General features: G+C 41.9%; 1 protein-coding gene across 5 annotated transcripts in view; it reads right to left on the bottom strand.

Moving 5' to 3' along the window:
• ELMO1 (engulfment and cell motility 1) overlaps positions 1-27,654 on the bottom strand; it is a 503,740-nt gene that overhangs the window by 138,140 nt on the left and 337,946 nt on the right. For all 5 annotated transcript variants that reach the window (XM_045564710.1, XM_045564711.1, XM_045564715.1 and 2 more), the window contains exon 16: positions 7,010-7,146. In XM_045564710.1, coding sequence (XP_045420666.1) covers positions 7,010-7,146 — 137 coding nt within the window. The remainder of the gene's footprint in view (positions 1-7,009; positions 7,147-27,654) is intronic.

The raw sequence follows: 27,654 nt of genomic DNA on the forward strand, positions 1-27,654 counted from the left end.
GTCCCCATCGCGGAGTCACCTGAAGTGCGGTTGTGTGTGGGCAGGCTGGAGAGGAGTGACCCTCCACCTCACATCGGGAACCTTCTCACTTAGGAATTTGTCTGCACTGTGATCAAAATCCCTTCTGTGGCCAAGCTAGAGCTCTCCGGATTCCCATACAGAGGTATGAGACAATCTGTATTTCCAGATATTTGAATAAACTATCTTGAGAAACCGAAGCAGCTCAGTTATACTGCAGGACCAAGAGCAAACTACTGCCAGTTGAGGTTCATCTGTTGAGATCAGCACCTCCTATTTGTATAGGGCAATCTGCAAAGCAAACCCTTGAGGGCCTAATCCTCACAGGGATTGGGAAATACTATTGTTATTATTATTGCCGCTACCAGTTTACAGATGAGAAGGGACCTGGAGGTTAAGGACACTCTCAAGGTCACACTGCTGGTGAGAGGCCAACCCGGACTGCCACCAGATCCTTCTGCCGACTCTCTGCCTCAGATCTCCTCTCTACACCAGGCATGGGAGGGCGGGGCATGTATCATCCCCGGGGGGCAAAAACTGGTTCTTGGAGGAGCAAAAATATTGTACTAGTTTTATGTATAAAGCCCAGACATACATACATTACATAAACAGATACATCATGTATCCGTAATTACAATTTCAGGGGGAGGGTGATCAGGGGTAAAATGTCTGAAAAAGCTCCTTGGGGGGCTAATAATGCAAAAGGGAGTGAGAAATACTGCTCTGCAGCACAGCTGCCTCCCTGGGTGGCCAGAACATGTTACCTGTTATTGATACGTTTCTCTTTATGAAGTATACACACCAGGGTCTATTTAAACAAATAGTTGCTGAAAAAAAAATGAGTGAGCCAAATCACTTTCTCAGTCCTTCTGCTGTCTCTAGATAGCATAATTGATAGTGAGGACTGCAGGGGACATACCGTGATTGCTGTCCAACAGAAAGTGGCCAATTCCATGAAAAAGGATAACTCTGCCTTATATGAATAGCTTAAAAGTAGACACACATGAAACCATCTGCTACCTATTCAGTGGGAAACATCAAAGGAAAACATAAATCTATTCACATAATGCATTTGCTTCTAGAAGAGGTTCGCTTGCCTGCGTGGCAAACCCAAAGACCTCTGTGAAACATGAGAAGACTTTTGCATAAATACTTGTTAATGGCCTAGACAGCTGAAAAATGGATAACCTCATTGTATGACATTAGGGCTCTTTAAAAGACTTCTCCTCTACTCAAATATTCATGTTTCAATTAAAACGTACACCTACTTTATTAGCCACACCAGGCCCAGTTCAGATCAATAACAGTAGCACTAGATGGAATTCTAATGAAGATAAACAACTCTGAGTCCTCCCAGCTTCCCCTGGGCACAGACTCACAAAGCTTCCTTTCACAGCTGGCTCCAAGATATTTTACAGTCACCTGCCTCATGCAAATGAGGAGACTCATGTTTATTCATGATGAGAGTTACAGACCACCTTTCATTCCCTAGGCCAGCTCAGCTAACCAACAGAGCGCCTTCTGCACCACTCTGAAGTTGAGCTGGCCAGGAAAGGGACTTCTGAATATACAATTGTCCCCTGAAAAGCATGCACACAAAGTCAGTAAGCTGCAAACAGTTTGAGCAATGAACATATTTCCCTTTTTTTATTCATGTGTTTGCTGCCTTTAAGGTTTCAAACACAATCCCTTTTCTATACCACACTATAATCCACTGGATGTGACTAGTTGGTTATTTCCTATGCAAAATCTTCCAGAGGCTTTCTTGGGATGTTTCCTTCTGCCCTGCTCTCCAATTCTTCCTAATTGAGATTTTTCTCCCATTGACTCGGGTGAAGCTCACAGCCTGGCCAGGGGCAGCTGCAGCTTTGTTTAATGGGCCGGGGTTCTCCCCATACACAGTCTCTGCTATTTTAAAGGACGGTTTCTCATCTGCAAGCCTGAGATTCTAACCTCTGCTATGTGTGCTTAGCTTACGCTGTTGGATAAAGTTTCAAAATAGTACTTTTACTCTAGACTGACTTCATTTTTCAAATCATTAGTGTTTTCCATTTTGGTAATCTGAAAGTTTGGCAAAGTCACCTGATCTTGGTTTATAACATCGATTTTCATAGCATCTAAAGTAACATCGATGCTATGAACAAATATTTTGATGGCATTTAAAAGGGCTCAGCCATCACTGGAGAGGTCTGGGCAACTAGGTAATTGTTGGGGAGGCCTTAGTTTTCACCAGCCATAAAGTATATGAGAATCGTGGGACCTGCCGATTTTTAGGCTACTACCCTGTGTCTTACACAGTTAACTAAGGTATCTAATAAAGTTGTTTAGAAGAAGACACTTCTGAAATCCATAAAACGTTCAGCTCAAAGCCTATTTTTGCCAAAGTTAAATGGGTTATTGATACAGTTCAGAACTTAATGTGGGATTCATAGACAGATTTACTTTTCATTTTATTTCCTTTTTTTAAAATAATGGCCAAAAAATGAGTCTTTTTTTTTTTTTGAAAAGGGCAATTTACTCATTTTTCATAGACAGGATTTATCTTATTAAATACAAAAAGAGCACTTTACAACCACATATGACATTTCTACTTCCTCAAAGCATTTTTACATTAATTACTTCAACTTAATATCACACCACCATAAGAGATAGTAATGGTATCCTTTAAAAATTATTTTTAAATTTTCAGGGATAGAACTCTTGAGTAGCAGAACCAGGAACAGAACCTGGGACATAAAGACCAACAGACAGACTCCTCCATCTACGCCTGCAATTTACAGGAGCTGGTGATAAGAGTCACATGTGTCAACTGATGGGGATTCTATTGACACAAATCACCTTTAATGATCAAATCGACCTTAATGAAAATATTCGTTCATTTGTTCCCTCCAATGATTTAATTAGTCTGTGGTGCAAGTGGGTACTGGGATAATAGGGTTTTCAAAAGCTCTCAGGTGATTCTAATGTACAGCCAAGGTTAAGAAACACTGCTACACACAAATATATATATTTGAAGTGCATACCCTTGTTAGAATTTTTAAAGTGGAACAGTTAGCCACACATACTTTATATGAGATTCCCATACCTGAAATACCCAAATCAACTGCATCCTCTTTCTTACCCTGCTCAAGAATGGGGGCTTCAATGAAATGATTATAGGGCCATTTGTGTGCTGAGGTATCCAGCTGCAGTTTAGCTCTTCTCTAATGCCCATAAAAATGAATAATGCATGCTCTAAAATATTGGTAATAAAAGACAAAAACATAGAATACAAACTCAATGGCCTGAATCAATGGATTATTCTGCAGACTGCTATATTGAGAAAGTGAAAGAAAGTACTTTTCAAAGCATAAATATTTTAATCACTCTCCAATTCTACTTCTCTTATATAAATAAAAAACATTCCATCTGCTGCCTCCCAAACCCGGAAGAGCAGAAGACAGCTGCTTTTCCAAACACTCTCTTCCAGCAGTGGCATTAACTACCACGCACTAGATATCTATAAACTGGTGTCCCAAGCAAGGCAGGTTGCAGAAGCTATTCCTACCTCTGATAGAATCTAGTGTAGTTTGTTGAACAAATCAAAATTTTGAACTGAGAGGCACTGCTTCTCCAGAGAGGAGCTGAAGAAAGCAGATAGCTGAGCCCTGCTCACAGAGCCCTGGGTCACAGGGTTGATGATTAAATCCGCCTTCCATGCTCTGTTCAAAGTGGCAACAGCCTGAGATGGTGTCCAAGAAAGTTCAAAAGAAATTATGTCTCATGTTGGGCTCTTTCAAGGTATTTCTGAATTTGATTTGGACAGTGTTAGGGAAGAAGAAAAAACATTAAATCTACCAGTAACTCAAAACCCATATTTGCTCCTAAATTCAATCTCCTCTGCTACCAACTTAATAACAAGGAGAAAAGTGAACTGATTTAACTTTCACTTCTTTTCTCTCCTACAATTTATTATCAGGTAAAGCAGAACAGTGGCTGATCAGCAGGCAGCAGGAAAAAAATCAGAAACACAGTCTTCAAACTGAACTAGAGGCTCTCACACTGGGGCCTTCTTTTATTAAAGAACAGAACGGGGACATAAAAGAAAAGGGACATAATTATATCTGTATTTCAGAAGTCACTAGCAGAACTCTGTGACTGCTATTACATCTATTAGTAAAAAGAAAAACTAACAAAAGATTCGTCTGTCCGTATTTCATTAATTTAAATTGATATACACACCTAAAAATCTAATGTAACAAAAATAAAATACACACCGTAATAGGTAATATAAAGGACCACTCCCTCCTAATGGTGTCTACGTTCCAATGCCCGGAACCTATAAATATGTTACCTTATATGGCAAAGGGGATCCTAGGTTGCAGGTGGAATTAAGGTTGTTATCAGCTGCCCTTAGGATAAGGAGATTTTCCTGGATTCTCCAAGCAGCCCAGCATAATCACGAGGGTCCTAAAGAGTGGAAAGGGAGGCGAGTAGGGATTAGGGGGATGGTATGGGATGTGGAAGGACTCCAGCTGCCCTTGCTGGCTTTGAAGATGGACAAAGAGGGCACGTACCAAGGAATGCAGGTGGCCTTTAGAAGCTGGAAAAAGCAAGGCAAGGGAACAGATTCTCCCTAGAGCCTCCAGAGAGGAACACTGCTCTGCTGACACCTTGAGTTTGGACCAGGGAGACTCATCTTTGGCTTCTGAGCTATGGAAATGCCTCTCAGGCCACAAGCTGCCTGCCCTCAGCCATAAACTGCCATCCCTACGTGGCAGCAGAGGTGTGACCCCAGTCATTAGTGTGTGATCTACAGACAATGCAAAAACATGGCACTAAGGCCACAGTAACAAATGGTACCCCAAACCTGGCTTTTAGATCTTGCCGAAGATGGTTTTTGTAGCCACATAAGTTAATTATGAGAAAAGTTTGAGAGTGCCACTTTGGGGGGCTTGCTGTCAGCCGGCAGGACCTTAACCTGGACAGGCAGGATGTTATCGCCACCAACCTGAGCACACAGCCGTGATAAACAAGAGGGACCCAGGAGCCGTGGTCACCTCCCTCCACCAGCCTTGCCCACCACCTCCCGCCCAAGGCCTCTGATTTCCTTTGCCAACATTGCACTCTTGGCCCTTCATATCATAAACCGTAACTTCTATAGGATTTAAGTGTTTGAGTGCTCATCCCCTAAGTCGGTCCTCTGCAAAACTTTGATAATATTTTCTAAACACCTTATCTGTGCACAGAGCAACAACAATCATATCTGCAAAATTATCTATCATTTACAAAAATGCAGATTTCTGTAATTCAGGAAAAGCAGGATGCATGACATCTCTCAGGAAGCAGCTGACCTGATGCCAAAACCTGCAGCAGCCACTGAGGTCTCTTTCCCCTGGAGGAACAGGTGTCCTCAGCACCTAAAGCAGAGGACCAGTGGCTTTCACACTGCAGCGCAGGAAGAGCTGGAACGATCCGGGGCAAAGTGGCCTTAGTCACTTTCTAAGACTATGATTTAACTCCTTTTTTTTTTTTTTTTTGGCTTGATTGAACAAAGGCCTCCCTGCTCTTTCTTCCCTCTTTCCCAAGGATGATTTGCACCTGAATTGCAAACTCTCTCATAATCAAGTGAAGCGCACTTAGGAGGCTGCAGTTACAATCAGGAGGAAATTAATAGGCTTCTTTTCTCCAATTTCTTTCTTGAATCCCGCCTGTCCTCGGGCAGAGCGGCTCAGATACACGGCAGTTCTGGATTGCAGCTTCCAGACCAGGGCTCTCCGTGGAGGGGCAGTGCTGGGGCCTACTTCAGTGAATTTAATCATGGCCAAGATGCAGAGATTGCCTCGATGACAGAGATGAAGTGGTGTTCGTCTGCTGTAAGGGCAGGTGAGTCACTGTGCGGAGGGAGACAGTCAGGATTCCAATCTGACTGTCCCTCCCCCTTTCCCTGGTTTGTTTTCCTTTTAACCAGCATGGGTTCAAGATGTCGCAAACGAGAAATACAATGGAAAAGAAGGAAGAGATGTAAATTCAGAGAGAAGGTGACAGAGAGGCAAAGACCAACAAGAATATTAAGAACAGTTGCAATTAGATTATGTTATGCACCGAGCATGAGCCCACACAGGCCCTACAGTACGATGGTGAGCCACACACTTAGACTCCCACACGCAGTCATGTCCCTGGTGCCAGGTGAGTGGGCGTGGGGGACGGTGCCAACCACACCCAGAGCCATGGACCATAGTAAATTAAAAGTATTAAAGTCTGAATGCCATCAGTTATCACTGTTAATCGTGCCTTAGGATACAGGATAAGGAGTTTGCTTATCTCCAAAAGCATGGCCAGAGCTTCTGATTCCTTTAAGTTGGCCAACACTCTTCTCTCCCCCTGACATCCACACATAAATATGAGAAAGTTACACTTTTAAAAGAAATTATATAGAAAACCATAGGACATCTCAATTCAAAGGATCAAACGCTTACTACAAATCAAGAAATGCTACATATAAGCTTAATTACTCAATTATCTAAAAGAGATCTTTCATTTGGATAAAAACTCTTTTTGACACAGCACAGGGCGGATTATCTCAACACTCTATAATCCACAAAACACACTAGACTGGCCAGAGCAGTCTTCCTGACCTCATCTGCTCTGCGCCAGTCTCCTGCCCAGGTGGGAGGAACGCACCTGCCCCAGTAGATCTTGCAGTATTGACAAGGCATCCCAAACTAATGCCACGAAAAGAAAAAGTTCACCTTGACAATATTTCCCAAGAAAGGACCTCTGCTAGTGGCTCCAGCTTAGACAAATGGCGCAAAGCTGCTCCAAGCTTTTCCCTAGAGCGAAAGGCCATCCCCAGCACACAGGGATGTCTGCCTTTCTCCACTCTCAAATCAACCTTCAGTTGCAGTCTTCCTCATTCCTCCACCTTGCCAACTGCCACAGCTGAAGGACTACGCAACAGACCCCTCTGATGACATGGGAAGCCCCTACCTCTACCCCAGATCCACGTTACCTTGTTGAAGTCTTCAGAAGTTGCCCTCATTTCCTTCCATGTCTTGTTCAGGAGCTGGATGCAGATGCAGAAAAACTCCTCGAAGGATCTGTCATGGGTGAAGAACATCGGGTGGAAGTCGTTGCAGGTCTCACCAGCTGGAGGAGAGAGACAGGCAAAGAGGGAGGAAGTTTTAAACCAGTGAAAAGACAGGACACAACCACAGGCAGGTGCCCCAAAGAGAGAAAAGCAGAGGCATCTTTGGCTCAAGCAACGGTGGAGAAAAGGCATTTTGAAAAAGCAACCAGAGGATGGCCCCTGAGCGCCTCAGGAGTTTAAGGTCAGATGGCAGACCTACCCTTAGGCACATATTTTGACTGACAAAAGTCAGCTCCTGACCCACCCTGGGACATGACCCTGGTGGCTTTGTTCCATGACTGCTGGTGTTGAATATGAGCCCTACATCTGCCTTCTTGACCTTGTAGAGTCGATTCAAGCTGCCTCGCAGGCACAGCTCCCCCATCACCCTCAATGTCTCCTTTCCCATCAGAATAGCTGGCACAAGATGGGCTTTCCCAAATACGCAGTTAATTGGAACTTTGAAAACAGCATCCATGATAATTTCTCCAGGGGGCTCTTTTCCCTCTTATGGCAGTGAGCAGGGGACATTTGAGATCATTAACCATCTGATGCCATTAACCATTTGTTTTACGTTCCCAGACACAGATGGCTGGAGGTCACAGCAACCCAAATGGTTTTGAAGGCTCCAACTGGTCCCGTCCCGGGCAAAACCATGACATCAGCCAAGTTTGCCTTCAGGCCCCCATTGCGGAGCTCCCTTGGGTGAGACCCAGTGCTCTGAGCTCTAGGTCTGGCCCCCTCTCTCCTCCTCCTCCTCCTTCTCCTCCTCCTCCTCTGACCCTCCCATCATCCCAGCTGTCCGACGAGCTTACATGGTTATAGACCTTTTACATACAGTACATCTCATTTGATCTTTGCAGTGTCTCTTCCTACTCACATCTCACAGACGCAGATACTGCAGGGCCCAAGGAACTAAGGTGTGTGACCCACCCCCCAGAACAGTGCTCAAGTTTCTTTCTTAAAAAAACAAACATATATGCTGTTGCACACAGTGAAAGTATTTGTTTTAATTGGAATCTCTTTAAAGGCCAATCAGTCCTCAAGGCCCAGAATGGTGGGATTTCAGGCCCTGGAAGTCCAGGAAAGGGGTGTGTGTGGGGGGTGGGGAATAGGGGTGGGGTTCACAGCAGGGACCTTCTGTTCTCAGGGAGAGCCCGGTGCCTGCCATGTGGGTAAGCATGGAGTCCACTCAGAGAGGATCCCTGGAGCAGACCCCCCGCCGGTGAGTCCTGATCCAGCCTGAGGGGTCACACTGCTCTAGCACCCCCGACCTCTTCCCTCCTCAAGCTTTATGAATACAGTGAATTCCAGGCCTCTGAACAGTTTAAAATGACAGCACAGGGGTGTGTGTCTACAGCTCACCCCTTCTAAAGGGACGACCTGGTTTGAAGACACGGGAATGCTGTTTTCCTACAGATGTACGGGGGCATAGGCTGGCGGCAACGCGCAGTCCTGCAAGAAGGGTCTGGGGCAGAAGATCCGGGTTCACGTGCAGCCAGCGCCCATCAGGAGCAAGTCACTTCACCTTTCTGAGCCTTGATTTTCTTAACTAAAAAATGGAAATGAAATCTCCTTTGCATTCTTCCTAGGCTTCATAGAGGATGAAATGACAAATTCACAGCAGCGTGCTTTAGAAAGGGCAAAAGGTAACACGAATACAGAGAGGTCGTGGTGATGGCAATGCATGTTGTACCAGCATATTGTTTCCAGGAACATGGCTTGTTTTGAGATGTTCCCCTAACTCCTAGTCAAGCCTGTTCACATCTCAGCAATTAGAAGCAAGAACATTTAAGTCACGCTCACCCCAGCCTGTGTTACTGGCAGAGAAATGGCAAATTCTCTGAAGTTTTGACCTGAGACACAGGGCTATTTAAGGAACTAGGAACGTAAATAAACATGGGCGGATCGTGCTGTTTGCTGCCCTGCGCCATGAGCTGTCAGTCTCATTTCCATAAGCACTAATGCCAAGGAAATTTGCAAGTCTACAGAAGCACCTGAAAATATTATTGCCATCGAAGAACTCATTATTAATCACATATCACAGTATCATTTTTGGAACTGGTATGATTATATGTGTACTTTATGCCCTATTTAAAAGTTTTATGGGATTACTGGAGCTGAGACAGGCAGACAAACTGGGATCCAGAAGCCCCACTCTTGCTTAGGCAAAGAGGGAGGGAAGAGACATCATTAATAATAGCATCATTAATAATAGTAGGTAGCATTTATTGGGTGCATATTATGCACCAAGGGCTCTGCAGGCGCTATCCTTGCAACAACCCTGTGAGGCAGGCATCACAGGTACCCTCATTTTATAAAGGAGGAAGGTGAAACTTGGAGAAATGAAACCTTCCATTGCGAGCTTTTTTTAGGTGGCCTCAAATGAGCATTTAAAACCCACAGTTTAGCTGACCCAGCATCAGGCTTCCTGCCTTAGTTGACGTCAAAAGCTCAGGGCATTTCCTTGTGGCTGTTGCTTTGAAAATTAATTTCTCTACCCACCCTCCTAGATCTCCCCTATCCGTCCTTCAACAGAAACCCAGACCATGACTGGCAGTTCAATGGGTCGCACAGCAAGTGCACAGCCAGCACCTGCTGCCTGAGAACACCTAGCCATAAGACACCAGTACTAGCGCCAGCAATACCACTGCCGGCAGGTGCGAACCAGACTCTGGATGGAAGATTTTATCTAGGTTATAGTCACTTATTACAGCAAGCACGTGGGGAAGATGTTATTAATTTCTTTGTTTTTAAGACTAGAAATAAGAGATTTAGAAAGGTTAGGTGACTTGTCCAAGGTCACATGGCTCTAAAGCAGAAATGTCAGGATTCGAACTCAGGTAGACGTGGCTCTAAGGCCCATTGTTGCTCTGTTACACTCCATTTCCTCATTCTGTTCATCAGTTGACCCTGCCGCCATGCAATCCCCCAACACAAACCTGAAATAACTGCTTTTCCACCCATAGAAGATACGCATGAAGTAAAACCTTGCCAGGGGTGCAACTTTATTAATGCTTAAGGTATATTTAGGGTCTGGGATTCCTTTGCTTTCCCCCTACTACTTGTGATCCAAGTGGAGTTAGATTCAAATTGCCAGGGTTACATTACACTCCTCTTCTGAACCTTACCCCTCGGTTCCCTGGGTATGGGCCAGGCTGCACTCTTGACAACTCTCTGGAGTACCCAAGAAAGAGTCTACCTGGTTCCCAGCTTCTGCCGAACCAACTCTTTGGTTTTCCTCACCATATTTTGTCTTTCTAAGCTTCTGTAACACGCAAAGTTTCCCCCAGGTAGTCAGTCACTGGTGAAGGGTCATACCAGATGAATTTATTTGATTTATTTGAAAAAAACTCACAAATCAAGTTTCATGTTAATGGAATCCCAATTTTGTACATGACAGCAATGTTTCCAGCTAAAAATAAAATACAATTTGTAGTTTTCCTTGTAACTAAGAGTGGTAATATAACCCAATCCCCACCAAAGATAGATACATGGAAATTGCTGGGTAGAGTTTTTGGGGAAGACTTTTAAAGGGGGAAAACTTCGCTGGCTTCCCCCTTTTGTCTCTGCCTTCCCACTTCAACTTCATGTTTGGAACACAAGAGTGATGACTGGAGCTCCTGCAGCCAATTTACCAGCAGAAAAATGAGGGCTACCTCCCAGGCAGTTAGAAGGAGCTCCTGATGACACCACGGAGTCACCATTCCAACCTGGAAATGCCTTCCTATGGAATTCTTTGTACATAATTTGTTTATGTCACTGTTTTCAGGTTTTCTGTTACTCTTAGACACGTGAAATTACTGATATGGAAACTTAAACTCCAGCAAGTACACAGACAGTAGCATAAGAGAGCACACTCAAGATTACTGCAGGTCATGGCAGAAGGAGGCATGAAGAGGCAGGATAGCATAATGGCTACAGCCAGGCAGACTTGCATTCAAATAGCAAATCTGATGCTCCCTAGCATACTATATAATCTCAGACAATTAAACTCCCAGGATCTGTTTCTTCATCTGTGAAATATATAATCATATAAGGTTTGTAAGCATCAAATTAGATTATGTATATAAAGCTTGTGGTAAGGTGTCTGGCACATGGATGACAGGCTTAGTGAATGGTCGCTATGTTGTGTGTGTGTGTTTGTGTGTAGTAACTACTGTCTTTATCATCATTATCAGCACACTGTGTAGTTTCTTAAACATGGCAACAATTCTGGGAGATGAGCGAGGAAACAGGAATCTGGTGAATGGCCTTTGGGGTCCTGTAGATAAAAAGGGGGTGAAGTCAACCTGTCATTCTTGATGATTGTGTTGAAAATCTATAACAGTATCCAGATCTCAAAGCTGAAATTTCCCACGCTGAGGATACATAATGTAGCGGGTACTCAATGAACCTGCTGTAACAACAAAGGTACCATTAGTTTCCCTACTTCACTGATAAGAACAGTGAAGTTAAGTAACTAGCAGTGACAGGGCCAAGAATTAAACCCAGCACTCTGTCTCCAGAGCCTGTTTTCAGCCTGCACGTGGAGGGACTGGGTTCCATCATCCTAAGTTCCTGCAAGACCCCCTCTTGCAGTGAGACGTGGGCAAAAAAAAAATCAAGAACAGTTGGTCCTTGATATGGAGCACAAGGAACAGTGAAAAGGCTTTTGTGCATGTGGGATTTAGGATGCCCTGCTTTAAGGATGTTCTCACAGTAGAGGCAAAGATAAAGAATTAAGTACTAATATTTTTCCTCTGTAATTCTCAAAATGCAGATATTTAGGATCAAGGGTTATGGAGCAGGAAGGGCCCGTCCACTTGATCTGATCAGCTTGCTTCTCTCCTTGTGTAGGTCAGAGTGGTCAGAAAGGTGAAAGATCTTGCCCAAGAGTTCATCATGGCAGAAGGGTCGAAAAGATGTTGAGTGCTAACCTGATGGGGTCCAATCCTGGCTCCACTATCTACTAGCTGAGTCACCTGGGCAAGTCATTTCACCTGTCTTTACCTCACTCTTCTCATTGGGAAATTGGGGGCAACAATAGTACGAATGTCATCAGCTCGTTGTGAGGATCAAATGGGAGCAGCGACTACAAGAGAGCGAGCTCGAGGTCAGTGTGGGCCACAGGGTTCCCGTGCTCACCATTCATCAAGTGGACCCTGCCCCAGGCTACCCATTTATGAATGTGAGCTCCTGCCAGCTCCCAGGGATGGCCCAAGTCTCAAGAATAGGGTCCTTAGCTTTAAACGAACAAATAAAGTCAGAGAGGGTGAGGTTTATTATTGTTCTTTAAGGAAAACAACACCACTTATTGAGGAAGAAAAAAGAATTAGCAGGCAATGATTTTATAAATGAAATTTACAGAGAAGCTTTTAATGAGACAAAAATAGTAAGACATTCTAAAAACCAAATTGTTTTTAAGCACGCTATTTTTAACACAATGAGATTTCACTTTATAAAAAAGAACCAACTCAATGGTCTCTTAAGTCTGGAATATTAAGATTTTTTTTCCGGCCTGAGGGTACAATGGCTTCCATTAATTTGCTGGCATCCCATTCATTTATAAGCGGGCCAGCTTTGAAAGCAACTATAACCTACACGCATATGTTTTTTAAAATAAAAATAAGAATGCTATATACTTATGTAGCCCTTCGCCTGTCAAAGTAGATTTGTTCCTATCTTCCATGGGATAATGGGAAGGGAGGCAGGCATTGTCACTGGGCTGTCAGAGAACAAGGCCTTCTGCAGAGAAGTGACTACACAGTGAAAGATGAGTATGGGGAACTGGTCCTGGAGCTGCCCCATGTCCTTCAGAAGGTCATTGCAGTTCCCTCGCTCCAGTTTCTTACCTGTATATGAGATGGGCTAGTTGATTTCTAAAGTTCCTGCCAAGCAGAAAATTCCAATTATCTACATGCACACACACCCCTCAGATAATGTATTTTCAACTCCCCAATGCCCATGAAAAAATATGGAATTTAGAGATTGTGCCTGTACTGAACTTGAGTTCTTAAACTATTAATACTATTTCTGTTATTGACAGGATGACTACACATTTCATTTAGGGTGTGAAGGCATGGGAGCAGCATTTGATAGGCTTAGTAAATATTTGATGAAGGAGTGTTTACTCTTTCTTACATAAGAAAATTGTTAGCTGTTTTTACACTCCTTCAACCTATTAATCCCGCCTAATGCAGGTCATTTCATAAGAAAATTACTTGACTAAAGATAGGATGACAAAATGACAGGCAAACACACATCATTTTTGCTCTTTCATGGGAATTTTCTGAAAAAAACAAGTATCATTTTTGAGATGCAGAAAAGCTCTGTTCTGTGCTTTCTCTGAGCCTTGTTATGCTCAGAGAGACTTTCCCATTCACAAATGACAAGAGGGACACAGACTCTGGAGGCACTGGGCAAACTGGAATATTTTCACCGTGACCTGATGAGCTATTTCACCAGCAACAGCCTTTGGAAATGATGCACTTTGAAAAAGAGACGTGCGCTGGCCTAATAGAAAGGGCATATTGTTGTAAAATTATGAATTACAGGAAAAAGGGGATAAATCAAATACGCATAAAAGCATTTAACACAGAAAAACTGCTAGAGCAGTAAAATCTCACTAGCTATCCACAGCACAGAAATTGAAAACTATTCATGGTTCTAGGGTCAGTCTGGAATGGATAATATATTTATGAATTCTCAGATGCAAATGTATATTTATATCTTTGCAGAAAAATAATGTCACCCTACCTATTAATAGAAAACCTTGAGTTTTCTATTTTCAGACCTGGTATTCCTTAACGGTTGGATTTTGGAGGGTGGTACTGTGTGGGACGATGCTAAAAGTTCAGAACCTTCTGTAGGTGGGAGAGGTGAAAAGAGGGAGTGAGGTCAAGAATTTGAAGTTCCCTCACTGCTGATGAGTTCAGCCTATACAGAAGTTACCACCACCCCTGCTATTTCAGGACAGGGGATCAGAGCCTTTAAACCTTCTCAGCTCTTCCCAGCTCCTGAAGTCTGGTTTAATAGAACTCTGGAAAGTCTTTTCTGTCCTCTACCATGCCTAAAAATAGTATGAAGTCTACACTGAAAAGACACACAGCAGCTAATCCAATGCTTCTTTGTTCACCTTCCTATGGTCTTTTTTTGAGGACATGGAGAGAGGAAAAAAAAAGTACCGAGTTAGTGTTAGAGCTGAAAATCAGACTTGCAGCATCAAAAGATAGCCAATTCAGCAACAGTGATCTGAGGCCACATCTCAGGCACACAGCACGTGTTACCGAAGAGTAGAGGTTCTGCAACCAGCTTGGCCTGGTTGCAAATCTTGGTGCCACTACCTAATACCAATATGACCTTGACCACCTCCTTCCAATTCCTTTTGATCTCTATTATCCCTTTTTAAAAAAGGACAATGTCTTCTATCTCATCCTATTGCTGTTAAGATTAAATGTAAAGTGATTCATGTATTAACTGAGATAAAATAAGCATTCAATAAATGTTGGCTGTTACAAGGTTTAATAGCAAAGTAGTTACTATTGCATGCAGTCAAAATGACAAATTTGGAGGACTTATGCTACCAAACATAAAGACTTATAAAACTATAGCAATAAAGACAGTGTGGTATTGGTATACAGATGGAAAAACAAAACAACAGAATAGAATAGGAAGTCCAGAAAGAGAACTGCACATACAATCACTGAATTTATGACCAAGGTGATGTTGCAGTGGAAAGGATTTTCAATAACTTGCACTGGCCCAATTGTGCACACATCTGGAAGAAATGATAAGTCCCTACCTCACACCATCTGCAAAAATCAATTCTAAGTGGATTACAGGTCTTCATGTGAAAGAAAAAACAACGAAGAAGCTTCCATATAATCTAGGAGAATATATTCATGACCTAAAGGCAGGCAAAAGTTTCCTAAATCAGAGAGATCATTAACCATAAGTGAAAGGTTTGATTGAATTGTATTAAACTCAAGAACTTCTGTTTATCCAAAGATACAATAAAAATAGCAACCTCAGAACAGGAGAAAAAACTATCAATAATAGTAACATTATCTTACATCCATGATACCTAACCACTCGTGTAAATCCACAAGAAAAAAATAGACAAACCAGTAGAAAAATGGGTGAAATGTAAACAGGCCCTTCAGGAAATTGGATACCTAAGTGGCCAATAAACATATGAAAAGGTGACCAGTTCTTTTAGTAAAGAGAAATGCAGCTTAAACAATGAGACACTTTCAAACATCCACCAGAAGGCTAAAATAAAAGATGGAAAATATAAGCGCTGATAAGAATGTGAAACAAATGAAATCATCATACACTGTTGATCAGAGTATAAAATTGTGCAGCTACTTTTAGCAGTATTTACTAAAGCTAAAATACTCTTACTCTATGATACAGTAATTCCAGCCAAAGATATAAACCTAACAGAAATGCGTACATATGTGCTCCAAAGGAAATGTATATGAACATTCACAGCAGCACTATTTGTTACAGCCAAAAACTCAAAACAATCAACATGTCCATCCAACAGATTGGATAAATAAATTATGGTTCATTCATATAGCAGCACACTTACTATAAAGAAATTATTTTTAAAAATGCTATGCACAATATGAATGTATTCAAGTAACACTCACTATAACAGAAATGAATGGAAACAAACACAATATTGAGCAAAAAGAGCCCTACACAAAAGAGAACATATTATATGATCCTATTTATTGAAAAGTTCAAAACAGGAAAAATTCATCTAGGGCAATGGAAATAGGGTATTGTTCTTTTGGAAAGAGGAAGGAATTGGGAGTGGGGGGAATGTTCCAAGAGGGTCTTTGAGGAGTGTATGATACTCTCTTTCTTGATCTAGGTAGTAGTTAAATGGACAGTTGGTGGTTTGAAAAGTCACTGAGCTGTGTGTGCTCTTAGGATTTGAATACCTCTATGTAAGTTACACTTTTATCAATAGTTAACCTAAAAAAAAAAGAGAATATGAGCTTTCCAAGGACAATGACATTTTAGATAGGATAAACCTACTGTATATGATAAATATGATTTCAGTGGGCTTTTCAGGATTAATGTTTTGCGTGCCTTGCCCATCACCTCTAGAAATAGGGATTTGCATTTTATGTAGCCAGGTTTACTGGCTGGATAAAAAAGTATATGACTGGTCTATTTAGGCTCCTATTCTAATTACATAACCCCTATCAGCTTCTAAAGTTGGGCAGGGGGTACCTCTCCATACCTGGACTTTAGTTAAATTTCATCTTTTGGGTGGATAAAAGAGATATATATGCATGGATTTTCTTTTGTGAATGGGGACTCCAATCTTACTGAAGAATACTGAAGATGCTGATGCAAAAAACTATAATAGACTCAACTGATTGTGGGTAAACTCTGAGAAGTGTTACAAGTTTCTTTTAAATATTTTTCCTCCCTTTTTTCTCCCTCCCTTCCTTCATTAATTCATTTATAGATACTTCTTTTTTCCTCCTCTCCTTCCCTTTTGTCCGACCATGCACATGCACATTAGTTCATCTGTATGTCTGTCTAGCCATCCATCTATTCATGCATCCAGCATGGGCCTGGAACCAGTATGAGTTTGGCTCCTGGTTCTGCCGCTTATTATCTGTGTAACCTTGAGCTCATGAGCAAGGAGAGATGGATGAAAGATGAGGTGGAAGAAACCAGCAGGTATCAGATCACACAACACTTTGTGGACCACATTAGGGAGTGTGGACTTCATTCACCTACAGGGGGAAGCCATTAAAGGGGTATAAATAGGAGTGTGACAAAGTAACAACTTCCCATCTCCTTTCTTACTCTTACTTTTTGTCTCTTTTTAATGGAATTAAAAGGCAGATAATTTGAGGATTCTTATTAGTCCTGAATCCAACGAATTGATATTTTGGTATATTAAGGATGAGTGGTAAACCAGGTAAAAACTTTAGCATAAAGTGGTTAGGAGTGTCACTTTGGAGATAGAGCAAGTCGGGCTAGAATTCTCCCCCTGCAAATTAACTACATGATCCCAGCCAAGTTCTTTAACGTCTCTCCGTTTCTCTTACTATGATGAGAATAACAATAACTTATAGCCTGTAGAATTAAGTGAAGACATAGTGAGAAGATTCCCATAAAATGTTTAGCACAGTGTCTGACATTTCTTAAGCACTCAATAAATGTTAGTCATAAAATGTTGTGCAGAATACAAATATGGTATACAAATTTTTTTTTTAAATAAAATCCTTGATTTAAGGTTTTACTTGTGGGGAAATCTTATTTACTTAACTTCCCATTATAAAAGTACCCAGTTCTACTGGAAAGTTACAGAGCAGCATTCCCAAGGTCATCTTGTGAGATGTTTAAGCCAAAGACAAAATATGCAGAAATTCCAGTAAATTAAGATTTCTGATAAGCCTGAGCTAAGTGACTCCTGGGAGTTTGCTTATAATTGAAAAATGGTCTTGCTGATATGCTCTATACTTGCTCTTTTCCTTTGTCCTCTAGTTGAAACAACCAAGACACGCAGAGAAACAGAAAGCGAATCCTTTTCACCTCCATCTGTTGGTAAAATAATCATTTCTTACTACAGGTCTAAGAAATAGCTCTTTCTTTGCCCAAAAAGAAAAAAGAGCAGTAAAAAATCAAAATTTTTAGAAAGGGGTATCAAGTTTGTGCTGTGAGTTAGCAATGCAAAACTGAGCCTGAAGCACATTCTCTTGCTAAATATATTTTATTTACCTTTTGGGGTGGTGTTGCTGGATCATAGGGAGATGTGGTTAATTCTATGGGTCAACTTGACTGAGCCAAGTGGTACCCAGATTAAACATTATTTCTGAGTGTGTCTGTGCATGTTTCCAGCTGAGATCAACATCTGAATCAGTGATTCAGTAAAGCAGACTGCTCTCTCCAGTGCAGGTGGGCATCACCTACCCTAGAGGGCCTGAACAGAACAAAAGGTGGAGGAAAGAAGAATTCAGCCCTTTTTCTTGACTCACTATTTTAGCTGGGACATCGCATCTCCCCTTCTCCTGTCTTTGGACTGGGACTAAATTTCACCACCAGCTTTCCTGGGTCCCCATTTTGCAGATGGCAGATTGTAGAACTTCTTAGCCTCCATAATCACATGAGATAATTCCTTGTAGTAAATCTCATACATATATACATATATATATATGTGTGTGTGTGTGTGTGCATATACTAACATACATATTATACATATTCTATATATTCATATATATACACTAATATATATACGAGATTTATTATAAGGTATTATCTATCTATTTATCTATCTATATCTTCTATTGGTTTTTCTCTGGAGAACCCTGACTAATTCAAGAAGGAAGAGTGGAAGGTTATGAAAGGGGAAAATTCTAGTTGTATGGTAAATGGTTCGAGGCATGGCAAAGCAAAGCATGTTCAAGAAGTGATTTCTGCATGCCCTAGTTAAAACTTTCTTTATGAGGAAAATTACTCTGAGAAGTGGCACATTAAGAGACTGTCACACAGCATATTTAGCACGGATATAAATAATTGCCTGTCCAACCATGTGAGATGGGCACTCAAGGGTTATGTTGGGATAGAGAAAGATTAATGAGCAGCTGGGATGTGCCTCACTGAAGACGCAGCGAGAGCTGTGTGTGGTGTGGAGCCATCACATGACCTTAGATTACACTTTGACCTGGGCTCAGATCATTAGGTGGGTCTAGGAGCTGGCAAAATTGAGCTAAAAATAAGTAATCCTCCATTGGATAAATGCGAATTTAAAGAAAGAGAACATGCCAAGGCTTGCTCATTGAACATGTTCTTTCTTGTCTTCAGTGCTCAGTAAATAATTTCCCTTAAAAAGTCATTATCTTATAGGGATCACCTTTAGCTATTAGGATAAAATGCAAATACTTTAACAAGGCATTCAACACTCTTCTAAATTTGACCCTATGCCACTACTTCTAACTTTCCTCTGACCTATGAGTGAACCCTAAAGTCAACTATTATTTTTACCTCTTTGTCAAACAAACCACCCTGATGGCATCTCCACATGCTTAGCTCTTGGTTTTCACTCTTTTATTTTTTATTTTTTTTTTGTTTCAGCTTATTATGGGAGTACAAAAGTTCAGGTTATATATATTGCCCATGCCCCTCCATCCCCCCAAGTCTGAGCTTCAAGTGTGTCCATTCCCCAGACAGTGCACATCACACTCATCATGTAGGTATACACCCATCCCCTCCCCCTACCCCCCATCCCCGCCAGTCAGAACTTCAAGCGTGTCCATTCCCCAGACAGTGTGCATCGCACTCATCAAGTAGGTATACACCCATCCCCTCCCCCCAGCCTCCACCTCTGTCCGATACCCAATTGGTGTTATTCCCAAATGTGCACTTAGGTGATGATCAGGGAAACCAATTTGCTGGTGAGTACATGTGGTGCTTGTTTTTCCATTCTTGGGATACTTCACTTAATAGAATGGGTTCCAACTCTCTCCAGGAGAACCAAAGAGATGCCATATCACTGTTATTTCTTATAGCTGAGTAATATTCCATGGTATATATATACCACATTTTACTAATCCATTCATGAATTGATGGGCATTTGGGTTGTTTCCACATCTTTGCAATTGTGAATTGTGCTGCTATAAACATTCGGGTGCAGGTGTCTTTTTTATAAAATAACTTTCGTTCTTCTGGGTAGATGCCCGATAATGGGATTGCTGGATCGAATGGTAGGTCTACTTGAATCTGCTTAAGGTATCTCCATATTGCTTTCCACAGGGGCTGTACTAGTTTGCAGTCCCACCAGCAGTGTATGAGTGTTCCTGTCTCTCCGCATCCATGCCAACATGTGTTGTTTTGGGACTTTTTGATAAAGGCCATTCTCACTGGAGTTAAGTGATATCTCATTGTGGTTTTGATTTGCATTTCCCTGATGATTAGAGATGTTGAACATTTTTTCATATGTTTGTTAGCCATTCTTATATCTTCTTTCAAAAAATTTCTATTCATGTCCTTTGCCCATTTTTTGATAGGGTTGTTTGATTTTTTCTTACTGATTTTCCTGAGTTCTAAGTAGATTTTTGTTATCAGTCCTTTATCTGATGTGTAGTATGTAAAAATTTTTTCCCATTCTGTAGGCTGTCTGTTTATTTTCGTGACTGTTTCTTTGGCTGTGCAGAAGCTTTTTAATTTAATCAGGTCCCATTCATTTATTTTTGTTGTTGCTGTGATTGGCCTTAGGGGTCTTCTTCATAAATTCTTTGCCTAGGCCAATGTCTATAAGAGTCTTTCCTACATTTTCTTCTAGAATTCTAATAGTTTCACACCTAAGGTTTAAGTCTGTTATCCACCGTGATTTGATTTTTGTGAGAGGTGAAATCTGTGGGTCCTGTTTTAGTCTTCTACATGTGGCTGGGAAAATTGGTTTTCACTCTCTTTGGAGCCCCATCCTCCAAAACCCAGGCACTTCACACCTTCTTTTGTGCTTCCACAGACTTTTCACCTCCTCCACCCATTGAGATTTCCCCCCCTGATTATGAACCTATGAAAAATAGTGAGGCTGACGTGGTCACGCCTGCATCCTTCACGGTTCTCATGTGGCCAGCCTTCCGTAAACGTGACTGCACTCCCTTCCTTGGTGTCTGTGCTCCTCGTGCCTCCTGCTACACACTTTTCTTTTACATGGTTTGCATTATCATGCACAGGGCAAGGAGTATCCCCCAACTTTTGTACAACCCACATCACAGCATTCCTGCAGCGGGGCTGGGTCAGGCACACGGGCACTCTGGAAGGCTCCACACATGCTTCACTTGCTGCCCTAACATAGTCCAACCTTCAGAATGACCCAGTCTTCCTCCCTCTCTTTCCCAACTTTCTGAAACCGAGTGTAGGTGTTCTCTTTAAAGAGCAAAATGAAGAAAATCATAAAGGAAGCAAATTTCTTACACAAAATCAACAGGAAAGAAAGCAAATCTAATAATGTTTTCAAAATACAGAGACAGAACCCTCTGCTGTAGATCAACTGCCAACACCTAGACCCTAGCAAGAGGATTCCCTTTATCATTCGCCACCTGCCCTATTTACCAGGCACCCTCTTCGAGCAGGAGCATTGGGCTCCATGATCACCTTGACATCTCAGACTGTCACGATGAACATGTGGCCTTGAGGATTGCGTAACAGTGTTAACAATGTGTTAACCTCGGGTGGTAGAATTAAGGGAGATGCGGGGGATATGAAAAAAATAATCCATTGACAATCATGCCTTTGCCAATGTGGGATTTGAGAGGATAGAGATTTATATCAGCAAACAAAAAATGAGTTAAATCTCTAATACTTTTGCCTATATATAGTCTCTTAAACAAGAGAGCGTGGTAAGGTCCACGGCTCTCTGATCATGCGGGGCAGCTTGCGAGGGGGTTGCAGAGAGGCGCTCTCAGCACATGAGCACAACCCCGCGCCCCAGGAAGCAAATCCTCAAGCATTGCAATAATAATTTAGGAAAAGGTCAAGCTTCACACAGGCATTTGACTGAGATTTACCAAAAAAGGAAAACACAAAAGGATAAGGCATTAAATATCAAACCAGTCACAGCTGGCTGGAACACTTGAAAAGGACATAATCTGAATAACATGACACTAGGGGAACCTGCATTAGCAAATTAGGAGAACTGCCTAGAAAGGTGAGCTATTTATTTTAGGAAATTGCAATGACCACATACCAGAAACTATTTTTTTGTTAAATGAGTATTTTCTCATTTAATCTTCATAACAATTGCACAAAGTTGGTGCAACTATTATCATCCCCATTGTACAGATGTGAAAACTGAGGCAACAGGAGTGAACTAGCTTGCCCGGACTCACAGAGCTAATAGGAGGCAGAGCCAGGGTTTAACATAGGTCTGGGTCCAAAATCCCTGGTATGCTGCTGCTCACCAGAGAGGGATTTCCTCCCTTGGAAGTTTTTTAAATCAGAAAGTTTATACTTTCTAGAATGCTAATTTGCTGTGATTTAACAAAAAGAATAATTCTACTTCTTTCTTCTTTGTCACCATGTTTATGAAGACTTGATCTTACCAACAAAGGTAATTTTTGGATATGCAGTTGTTACCGTTGGCAAAATAGCAATGAGTTTTCCAATTTATGGAAAATATATCCCCACAGCAATGTTACAGTTTTAATGATACTGGGGAAAAAATTCAGCAAATCATAGACTCTTAATTTCAGGGACCTTTTATTTGTTCATTGGCTTGAAAAATCCTGATCTTAATAAAGGCACCAAATGAGTCTCCTCTAATGCAAGGATAATATGCTGAAAAATTAAGAAAATCAAGCTAATCAGACCAATTTATTTTTTATCATGCATTTATACAGTGCTTAATATATACCAGCTATCTTTCTTGACACTTTACAATTATTAAATTATTTAATTCTTCTCTGACTCCCATGAAACAGTTTTGATTCTTATTTCTACTTCATAGGTCAGAAAACCAAGGCATAGAGCACCTAAGTGACTTGCGCCAGTCACCCAGCCAGAGAGAGGCAGAGCCAGGATGTAAGCACAGGAGGTCAGCAGCTTGCAGGGGCTGTGCTCTTAACCAAATACGTGTGTAGCTAGTGTGTGCACAGGCCTCCTTGGCCAGAAGCTTAACTGTACAATTGCTACTGCTGTCCTGACCACTGGATGTGAACTTACCCAGAGTTCACTCAATAAAGCCACAGAGCCCTTTGATCCTGATTGATCACATACATAGCCAAGATTTCCCCAGGTCTCTCAGATTTTAGAATCTCTCATCAGTAAGGAGCCAAATTACATTACTTCTATTCATTAAAAACAATTCCATACACTCTGATTTCTTAAACACACACACACACACACACACACACACACACACACACACACACACACAGATTATTTAAGAACTGGATCTCTTTATTTCACAGAAAGAGCCTCGAAAACAAAACAAAACAAAAAACCACAGCAGATGTTAGTGTTTTGGTAGTATTTTGGAAATAAATTTGAGTAGAACATGGCATTTTCACTATGGTGGGCTCCCAGAAGGTATCGCATCATCTTGAACATACACTGGTTTGGACGTTGGTTTCTTGTTCGTAGGCCAGTGGGGTGGAGGCATGTATAGATTCTGCCCTAGAAATGTATGTTTGTGAAAAATTCAGAGTCTTCAATTGATGGGTAAAGATGATTTTTTTTAATCCTTAGTTATCTCTTAAGTTATTGCTCTCAATACTGGATGTCTGCTACTTTTTCTCCTCGGGTCTTGCTGACTTATAATGATAATTAACTCCTGAAGTTTCTATATACCTGCAAGGCCTTTCAGGGCATCGTTATCCAATCATGGACTTAACCTCTAGGTGAATTTGCCCTAAACCAAATTCAGCAAGGGCTACTTTACTCTCCAGCTTCTTGGCCACCTGTCTCTCTCCCTCTCTTTCTTTTTTAAACCTTCACCAAGAAGAGATCATTTTAGACAAGAGCACATCTTAATGAAAAACCTATGGATGAGAATAAAAAATAAGATGCTTTTGACCTCAGGAGGACGATACTGATGAAATTTCTCCAACCTTCTTCCTACATGAAATAAAAAGCTGATGCCCTCAGTCGCTTTCATTCCCATTCCATGCAGATAGTGATTTTATTTATTTATTTTTTTAGTCATTCAATTTTGTTATGATATTTTGAAACTGCTTTTTCTCTCCCCTGACAAATACATCCTGGAACTTTCATTTTATTAAAAAACTTCTCAATTCTCTAAAAACAGAGAGCGCTTTTTCTATTACTACTATTTTCCTGCACACACAAGTGACCCAGGACATCTTATATGGTCACTGGAATAACACCATGTTTCTCAGGAAGAAAGACATTCTATCTCGTGTGTGTACACCCATGTGGGTTTCTGATGAATGCCTTCAAAATTATTTGACAGTCATTAAGACGTGAGCAGGGGGAAAAAAACAACAGCCCGCTAACACAGGAGAAGAGATAACTGGAATAATTGTTCTTTTTCCCAATCTCACTGCACCTCCTTATCTCCTTCATAGATTTGTTTTTTGTTTTGGTTTTTGTTTGTTGTTTGTTTTTTCTGGGCAAAGTTCTGTCTGCACCCTTCCTCTCACTCTTGACTTTTGCCCTAGGGGAAGTCACCTGGTCCTGTGGCTTCCATGCTCACAGCTGCCAAATCTACTGCACATCTGCACGGTTCCCCTGAGCTCCAGTCACCTCCTCACGAGACACATCCATCTGGATGTCCCTTAGTCAACTCAAATTCAAGATGGACAAACTGAACTCATTATCTCTGCAGCTGATCCAAATTTGGTGGCTGTCCCATCTCAGCTATCTCACCCACCCAACTGGCCAGGGTAGCCTTGACGCCTCTCTCAGTCACCTTCATCCCCTAAATGTATCTACTCCTTTCCTCTCCCACTGCTCTCCCAGATTAAGACAAGAGCCTAAAAGGGTCTCCCAAACTCAGGACACACGTTTCCTTCACTTTTCCCATGAGGAGCTCATTAAAACCTGACTGTAGCTACACACTTTTCCTCTGCTTAGAATCCTTCAGGTAAAGCCCAAACTCCTTAATGTTGCTTCACAGTGTGGACCCTGCCTTGCCCTGAAGGAGACAATTTCAGGGCCAGTTTTTAAACATGCTTCCAGAATGTATTTATCAGGGGAAAAGGAGAAGACAATTTCAAAATATTGAGAACAAAATCGAATAACCAAAAGCATAAACTGTTTGCAAAGACTTCTAGACTTAACGTGTACCCTTCCCTCTGCCTTAGTCACCCTTCCCCATCTCATTCCATGTCTCAGTGGTAGCTCCCACAGGCCTTTCACGGTCCAGTGCTGCTGCACCACCTCTAAGGAATCCTTTTACTCCCCTTGTCTACAAGCTGCCTCTTCTAGGTGTCTCCATCTCACTCCCTGTCAATTTTCCAATTCTGTGTCTACTTTTTGTCTCCCCATAGGAATTCTAAGAACCTTCCTGAGGCTTGGGACTATGCCTTCTCTGTCTTTGTATACTCAGTACTTAAGGCTTCAAAAAGTGTTTGTGGAATGCAGGATTAGACAAGAAGTGGTTCTCGTCCAATGGAGCAGAGTTACTGAAGTCACAACATTGAAAAATTCTTCATTTCCTTATGTTGAAATATTGCACTGACATATTATGTGCTTGCAAGTGCCAGTTAATTGTTAAACATCCCTCCCTCTCCACTGGCAAAACAAAATATGACCACAGGACAAGGCTCGGTGGAGAGACCATGCCCACACATTTCAGTACCTGGGCTAAAATAAGCATGTAAGTGTGTGGGACCAATCATCATATTGTACCAGGAAACGCGCCCTCCCATATTTAAAAATATACTTGTTTGGCTTGATTCAGGCGCTCCTCATCCCAGGCCTGCATGAGTCACTGGAGAAACATCCTATTAGAGTGCACCCCCACTGATTGGCTTCCTTTGTATGTTCGGGGTGAGTCAGAAGAGATGACTCACAGTTCACGCTCATGACAAAAAGAACTTGCTCCCTCTTCCTTTTCATTATCCATGTTTTGCGGGCTTTATTGGCACCTTTGAAAAACATCTAAGGGAGCAAGGGAAAGGAAAACACAGGGGGCAGCCTGAGAATTGGCGTTACTTATTTTTAACAAGAACTCTACTTAAAGCGTCTCTTATCAGAGCAGCACAGATACGTTGGAGGCTGAACACATCCAATGCTCACATTACTCCTGGGGGGTCAGTGACTGGCCGCCACTGCTCTGCCCTGTCAGTGGATGGGGACCAGGAAAGCTTGAAGGAGGTAAAGACACTTTGCAACGTCCCTCTGCAGGGTTGGCACCCAACGCTGGTCTCTCAGAGCCACTGTTGATAAAATGGCTGGTTGGATTATACTCTTGTGGTTATCATCCCCAAAGGCTTGGCCAAGGAGACACACATTCTCCAACATGATCAGTGGCCGAGCAGTGAACATGAAGTAAAGTGAGAGGGCAATTGAACCATGGCAATCTTCTATATGCCATTCAAGGCGCGCATGGCTTCGCAATGGAAGAAACTGTTAGGTTCCATGATATGATAGAGGTTCCAGTTATGATAGAGGCTAATTCCCTTCATTCCATTCTAGGGAACATTTTGAGTACTTATCCATGGAAGTAAATCAGGCAGGCAGAGACTCTGCACAGGAGAGCAACAGAATAAAGTACGGCAAGTCACGTACCACAAAGGAAGAACAGGTAAAGGATTTGAAGAGTGCAGGGGAAGGGTAGGTTTATTTTTTAGAGAAACTGGCATTTGAATTGGACCTAAGGATGGGTAGAATCTAATTCACAGCTCTGAATGTGTTTTTCTTTCAGAACAATTTCCCAGTCAGGCTCATTTCAAATTCCGTTTGCATTCAGACTCCCAACTCTGCAGTCACCGTCTCCTGGAAGCCACTGAAATGCATGCATGTAAATCCGCCCGCAAAGGGGGTACTTGTGTGCACAGCTCTGTCAGAAGTGGGTTTACGGTGACGACAGACAAAGCAGAGCAGAGACTGGCTAAGCCCAAATTGCTTTGCTTTCCAGGGGATCCTCGTGCAGTGGCTTCTGCCTCTGCTTTAATAAAAAGGGATAAAAATACTTGCCACCTACTACCTCAGTGGCACACTGCAAGGCTGGATCGTGTTCCCAGCACTTCGAATTTTTTTAGGAGAAAAGTGTTCTATGAAAACGAAGCTTTTTAAATCAAGAATGTTGGGTGAAAAGGAAGCAAAACTAATGTCTAGAACATATATTTAGCAGGAAGAAAGCTCCAAACAGGCACTGGATTATAACTTTCAAGCAAGTCAACATTCCAACATCAAGGCCTCAATGTCTCTTCCCAGGAAGTAGGGCCATGATGGTCCAGGGAATATTGAATATAGGAAGAAATGAGGCAAATGCAATGTTTTGATGATGGAAGTTTCTGGTAAGAATGCAGATTCTGGCAAAGGAATTGCAAGGCAAATTTATCCCATGTATGGTATCAGGGACATGAATATTGGAGGCCAACATAATCAGAATCGATTCTTAAAGGGACAAGAAGAGGACATACGGAGGACACTAAGAGAAAAACCAGTCACTGCCCGGGGCAGAAAGGCGTGGGGGTGGGCAGACCATTCAGTGGTGCAGGACAGAGATAGCAGAAGTTACAGGGCCAGGCCGCACAGTTAGTAGCTCTCTAAATTCGATTTAAGATCAGAGAGGCAGCACTGTGTAGAAGAAATTAGACTGAAAGTTAGAGTTTAAATTATAGTCCCCTCTCTGGTACAAAATAGATATATGTTTTGTGGGTGAATTACTCATAATTTCTCACAATCTCACACTGTTGAACAAATCAGTGGGAAAAACGTGTAATAACACGGGCTGAGTTGTCCTCCCCGCTCTAATTCACATGCTGAAATACTAACACCCAGTACCTCAGCATGTGACTGCATTTGGAGGTAAAGTCTTTAAAGAGTTAAGTTAAAATAAGGACAATTGGGTGGCCCTAGTCCAATATAATTAGTGTCTCTAT

The sequence above is a fragment of the Lemur catta genome, chromosome 11, assembly GCF_020740605.2.
Source record: "Lemur catta isolate mLemCat1 chromosome 11, mLemCat1.pri, whole genome shotgun sequence".
Classification (NCBI taxonomy): Eukaryota; Metazoa; Chordata; class Mammalia; order Primates; family Lemuridae; genus Lemur; species Lemur catta.